Consider the following 6,899-nt stretch of genomic DNA (forward strand, 5'->3'; position numbering starts at 1 on the left):
TGTGTTCCTTCTTGCATATTTGCTCTTACACAGAGCTACATAGTTTATAAATTCGTTACTTCATTTGCTTTATTCAGTCCAATTTTCATCAGATCCAGGCCGCAATCTTGCTGGTGGCGGCAGTGGCAGTTTCCGCCTCAGCCAAGGGGGAGCAGGAGGAGGTGGACCTCGGAGTTGGCTTCCTTCAGGGACCTCAAGAGGTTGACCTTCTCGTGCCAGAAGAGAGTCAACAGATCTCAATAGTGGCCGCGACAGATCTCAAACCGTCTGCTACAGGTAAAGGAAGAAACTTATCAGTCTTATCAACTATCTTTTTCTGTTACTGAAGGTGTTATCATTGCAATATCTATGATTTTATTCATTCTGATTTCTTGTAAATTCTCTAAAATATCATAGGTTATGGAGGTGGAAAAGGTCACAAGGCCGACAAGGGATATAAGGGCTCGTACCATGACAAGGCCGGTTATAAGGGTCACAAGGGACATAAAGCCAACAAAGGTTACAAAGGCAGCCACTACGGCGACCATGGAAAGGCCCACTACAAGGTCAGAACACTTTACCTCCTCTGACCTGAAATATGTTGAACTATGAGAACAGATTTTGCGATTATCAAGCATGGAAGTATTAATCATTTTCTCTGGCAGGGATACAAGGGCAACAACGGCAAGAAGTACAAGGGGCATCACGACAAGCACAAGTATTACGGTGATTCTCACAAAGGCAAAAAGGGCAAGAAAGGTCACCACTACGGATCCAAGGGTCACCACAACAAAGGTCACAAAGACAAGGTGAGCTAAACTGGCTGTCACTGTCATTACTATCCTTGTTATCGGCATCATAAATAACAGTATAAAAATTTGGTGTATTCAAGTCTTTTTGCTATTGTTTAATCAACAAGGCTGTGTTTTCTTCATTTCCTTCTCATTAAAGTCGATAATAAGCAATTTTCCAACAAACACTAGTAGCTCATAGTTAGAACAAACAAACAAGGCATATAAGGTTCCCTTTAGATGAAGATGATACTGAGTAAATCAACACAGACAAGACACTGGTCTCCTTCGCTCGAATGAATCCCTTGCTCCTGCCTTGTTCTCCTCAGGGCTTCAAGAACGTCTACCACAAGGAGGAGTACCACCACAACAAGAAGTTCTACGACGACAGCGACAAGAAGAAGTACCACAGCAAATACGACGACTTCGACGCCTACTTCAAGGGCCACAAGGGCAACGACTACAAGGGAGGCCACTACAAGGTAAGGCACTGGTCTGAGGAATGCATCCGACGGACTGTACAATGTATAAGCAGAAAAAAAATACGCATGAAGTGTGCAACATGACAATGACAATAACCTCTTCCAGGGAGGACATCACCACGACAAGCACGGCCACAAGGGGCACCACGAGAAGGGCAAGTACCACGATGACCACAAGGGCCACAAGGGCCACTACGGCGACAAAGGCCACTACGGACACAAGAGTTCCTACGGCAAGAAGGGAGGACACAAGGGGTCGTATGGCCATGACGACCACAAGGGGTATGGCCACGATGACCACGGCCATGGTGGATATGGCCACGATGACCACGGCCATGGTGGATATGGCCACGACGACCACGGTCATGGTGGATATGGTCACGATGACCACGGCCATGGTGGATATGGCCACGATGACCACGGCCATGGTGGATATGGCCACGACGACCATGGTCATGGTGGTGGATATGGCCACGACGACCATGGTCATGGCGGTGGATATGGCCACGACGACCACGGTGGTTACGGCTCTCACTCGAAAGTCAAGCCAGTCATTGCCTCGCCCGCCTCGACCAGTGGCGCCAGAGCGCTTCCTTCGTCGAACCACAAAGTTTCTAGTCAATCTTTTAAGGAATTTGGAGATTTTGCCAAGTTTACAAAAGTAAGTCCTTGATTTTGAGCAAATTTCATCCCTTATTAACTAAAAAAAAAAATAGAAAATTGTTTCACGTAACCTGGACTATGATTTCCCTTAATAATACCAACAAATTTTCCACTTGCGGAACAAGACTTCTCAGATACATGTAAAGATGAGAGCAGTCGAAGACGGTTTATGAAGCATAAGCTCTCCCCTTTTTTTACACTAATGTATGTATTATTAGTTTGAAATTACCCTGATGTATTTGCAGTTTTTAATCGTTCCATCTAGAAAGATATTGGTAATTGTTAAAAAGGGTGCAAGCTTATAAAATAGCTACGAATTTCTGTGGCCTTTCCCAAGGTATTAGCCACTTCTTTCCCAATAGTGATGCCAAATCCAACTTTTTGTATATATAATACCCTTAACTAAAGGTATGGGTAAATATTGTGTACAAGACAACCAAAAGAGATTCAAGTGTGGTAGCAGTGAGGTTCTGTTTGGAGACATTTTTTTGATATTCACATCCAATTTGATACTCCTCAGTACTGCATTAAGACCTGCTATTTTCTAACCCTTTATACCATGAGGCATTGGAGAAAGGCCATGTCATTGCATGTAAAATATTCCATGATGTTGCCAATGCATTTACAATGAGTTAAGCTGTTAAGATTTAAACTTCCCCGTGAACCTAATGTTTCGATAGTAAGAGTAGTATAATGGATAATGTATTTATGTATGCACGTAAGCATATATACATATATGTGTATATATATAGAGAGAGATTATTGGATACTCTTTCCTCTGAATGAATATTTACTATTCAATGCTCCATAATCTAATATCGGTAGAAAAGTAAGGTTTTCCGTTCCAAATATGATAATTTATGATATTTTATATTGGAGCTCACACTAAACTTGACTTTAGAGAGCGATCTTCATGACACGAGGCGCGACCTGAACTGACTTATGGTTCAGCCCCCGGGCTAGTACAGTGGTAACGTGTCGGCCTCTCATCCGAGGGGTCGCCGGTTCGCGCCACGCCCAGGCGTGAGAAGTTGCAATTGTCGCCCGGAGGTTACTGCTGTGGCTGGGCACCACGGCGGGCAGGGACTAGGTTCAGCCGAGTCAGCACCAACTGACACACGTGAACGAGTTGGCATTAGTCGACACAGGTCGGGCTCCCCTCGTGGGCATTGCCCGGGCGAAGCTAAGCTCCGCATATCGGACTGATCCTTACTTACGGTTCACTTTATTTTGTGTTGGAATGCTTCCTACTGAGTTGCTTATTGTGCCACTAAAACACTGGGTATTATTACTTGTACATAATATATGTGTGTGTGTGCCTCCTGCCACTCACGTGCGGAGTACCTCAATGGCCTAGAATGAGCCTGCCACTCATGTGTGGAGTCCTGCAGGGGACTAGAATGAGCCCCCTGTGATTCCTCGTTATGATTAACGACGCGCTCCTGGACACACGTGGATCACTCAACCATTGCCGCTGCCACTGACAGTTCCTGCCCTGACCACTCTGCCATCCAGCGCACCCTCGACAGCCTCCTCGCCTTTACCACCGCAAACCACGTTGCTGTCAACTGTCAGAAGTCGGTCGTGATGAAGTTCAACTTCTCTACCAACCCCGCCCAGCACCCATCCTCACGCTGCCCAGCACCCATCCTCACGCTGGACTACCTGCTTGACATAGTGCATTCCACCAAGCTGCTTAGCCAAATTTAGCTAACATGAAGACCAGAGCACCAGAATGTATTCTCAACTTCCAAAACAGATATTTACTTCTCAGTGATGAAGATCTCAACATTGACTAAATCAACAAACAGTTCAATGACATAAAGGAAGCTGCACTTGAAGTAGGCGGTAAGAACGTCAAGCAAAGCTCCAGCAAGCTAAACAGCTTATGCAAAATTGCAGGGTTATGAGAGTATCATCAAACAGGGATAAAATAGAATTAGCTGAACTGACCAAGACTATAAATAAAAAGAAGATCGTATGGGAATTCAATATTCAGATAATAAATGAAACAGTGATCTGACACACGTGAACGAGTAAGGACTTAGTATTTTGACATCATAATATGCGAATAAACAAACATTTCACAATTAAACATATAGACATTATATATTTTACAAAGTACAAATATCAGTAGTATTTATTGTATAAGAAACAAATAAAAGTAAACTAGAAATTCATGACGAGGCGATTTTCAGAGGACACCATGATATGATTACATTTCAGGGGAGACTACGATATTACTAAAGGTGCCCAGAGAGGAACGGAAAAGTTGATGTTGGGATTAGCCCAAGGGATAGGATGACGGTAACGCAGATCAGAGAACAGACCAGAGTGGAAAATATGATCAGCAGTATTAAGAAGAAATGGCGATGGGATGCCACAAACGTCGAAGACATGACGAAAAATGGACAAAGAAAATAACGGACTGGAATATTACTAACACAAGGAGGCAAAGAGCAAGACGTATGGCAAGGTGGCGCGACGAAATAGCGAAATTCGGGACTAAAATAGAAAACAAGGATCGCAGAATTGGAAAATATTGGGAGAAGATTACAGGATGATGATATATATAGATAGATACATACATACATGCATACATACATACATACATACATACATACATAACAGACAGATAGATAGATAGACATATATTTATATTTCTATATGTATATGTGTATATATATATATATATATATATATATATATATATATATATATACAAATATGTGTATCTAATATCAATATTTATATATCATAGCAAAGTCAACCGTAAGGAGGAAGTCTGCAATCATAAACATGCTAGACTACATAAAGCTAATAGTTAAGGCCAAAGTTCACGGTATTAAACTTCGAAATATCATTGTGTATATATACATACATATATATGTGTGTGTGTGCGCGCGCGCGTGTGCGTGTGCGTGTGTGTGTGTACATATTCATTTATGTATAGAATATACAAAGTGTATTTATGTATATGTGTGTGTGTTTATATTTATATATATATATATATATATATATATATATATATATATATATATATATATTGTGTATATATATAAATATATATGCATATATCTACTGTGTATATATATACATTCATATATATAGATAGATACATAGATAGATAGATATGTGTGTGTGTGTGTGTGTGTGTGTATCGATGTCCCTGTGTATGCATATGTGTTTATCATACTCTTAAACTAATGTACGAATAGTGAAATGACTAGTCTCCTCCCTTGCCCATGACTTGTGAAGGGAAACCAAGTTGCTCCCTGCCTATAAAGAGAGGGAAAGTTGGGAGAGGAGTCAGTAGGCGCTGACTCCTTCTAGCGACAGGAGGGAACCCTTGGCAGCGTTCAAGATGGGGAGAACCAAATGGGTGTGTCATGGGATTCTCTTGTTCTCTTCCACTTTTTTATCTACTTATTTATCTATTTATTTTTCTGTGTCACTTCTTGCATAAAAAATAGGGAACAGCTGCTCTTATGCAAATTTACATGATTTTACGAACTCGTTACTTTATTTACATTATTCAGTCCAATTTTCATCAGATCCAGGCCGCAATCTTGCTGGTGGCGGCAGTGGCAGTTTCCGCCTCAGCCAAGGGGGAGCAGGAGGAGGTGGACCTCGGAGTTGGCTTCCTTCAGGGACCTCAAGAGGTTGACCTTCTCGTGCCAGAAGAGAGCCAACAGGTCTCAATAGTGGCCGCGACAGATCTCAAGCCGTCTGCTACAGGTAAAGGAAGAAACTTATCAGTCCTATCAACTATCTTTTTCAGTTACTGAAGGTGTTATCATTGCAATATCTATGATTTTATTCATTCTGATTTCTTGTAAATTCTCTAAAATATCACAGGTTATGGAGGTGGAAAAGGTCACAAGGCCGACAAGGGATATAAGGGTTCGTACCATGACAAGGCCGGTTATAAGGGTCACAAGGGACATAAAGCCAACAAAGGCTACAAAGGCAGCCACTACGGCGACCATGGAAAGGCCCACTACAAGGTCAGAACACTTTACCTCCTCTGACCTGAAATATGTTGAACTATGAGAACAGACAGATTTTGCGATTATCAAACATGGAAGTATTAATCATTTTCTCTCGGCAGGGATACAAGGGCAACAACGGCAAGAAGTACAAGGGGCACCACGACAAGCACAAGTATTACGGTGATTCTCACAAAGGCAAAAAGGGCAAGAAAGGTCACCACTACGGATCCAAGGGTCACCACAACAAAGGTCACAAAGACAAGGTGAGTTTAACTGATAGTCATTGTCATTACTATCCTCATTATTGGCATCAGTTACATAAATAACAGTATAAAAATTTGGTGTATTCAAGTCTTTTTGCTATTGATTAATCAACAAGGCTGTGTTTTCTTCATTTCCTTCTCATTAAAGTCGATAATAAGCAATTTTCCAACAAACACTTGTAGCCCATAAACAGAATAAACAAACAAGGCATATAAGGTTCCCTTTAGATGAAGACGATACTGAGTAAATCAGACAAGACACTGGTCTCCTTCGCTCGTATAAATCCCTTGCTCCTGCCTTGTTCTCCTCAGGGCTTCAAGAACGTCTACCACAAGGAGGAGTACCACCACAACAAGAAGTTCTACGACGACAGCGACAAGAAGAAGTACCACAGCAAATACGACGACTTCGACGCCTACTTCAAGGGCCACAAGGGCAACGACTACAAGGGAGGCCACTACAAGGTAAGGCACTGGTCTGAGGAATGCATCCGACGGACTGTACAATGTATAAGCAAAAAAAAAATACGCATGAAGTGTGCAACATGACAATGACAATAACCTCTTCCAGGGAGGACATCACCACGACAAGCACGGCCACAAGGGGCACCACGAGAAGGGCAAGTACCACGATGACCACAAGGGCCACAAGGGCCACTACGGCGACAAAGGCCACTACGGACACAAGAGTTCCTACGGCAAGAAGGGAGGACACAAGGGGTCGTATGG

General features: G+C 42.4%; 1 protein-coding gene across 1 annotated transcript in view; it reads left to right on the plus strand.

Moving 5' to 3' along the window:
* The first annotated feature begins 4,216 nt into the window (after window positions 1–4,216).
* LOC119573982 (histidine-rich glycoprotein-like) overlaps window positions 4,217–6,899 on the plus strand; it is a 2,714-nt gene continuing 31 nt past the window's right edge. The window contains exons 1-6 of the mRNA XM_037921082.1: window positions 4,217–4,303; window positions 5,470–5,653; window positions 5,774–5,922; window positions 6,027–6,170; window positions 6,483–6,635; window positions 6,742–6,899. The exon at window positions 6,742–6,899 is cut by the window's right edge and continues 31 nt beyond it. Of these exons, the coding sequence (XP_037777010.1) occupies window positions 4,217–4,303; window positions 5,470–5,653; window positions 5,774–5,922; window positions 6,027–6,170; window positions 6,483–6,635; window positions 6,742–6,899 (875 nt within the window). The remainder of the gene's footprint in view (window positions 4,304–5,469; window positions 5,654–5,773; window positions 5,923–6,026; window positions 6,171–6,482; window positions 6,636–6,741) is intronic.

This window comes from Penaeus monodon, chromosome 6 (genome assembly GCF_015228065.2).
Source record: "Penaeus monodon isolate SGIC_2016 chromosome 6, NSTDA_Pmon_1, whole genome shotgun sequence".
Lineage (NCBI taxonomy): Eukaryota > Metazoa > Arthropoda > Malacostraca > Decapoda > Penaeidae > Penaeus > Penaeus monodon.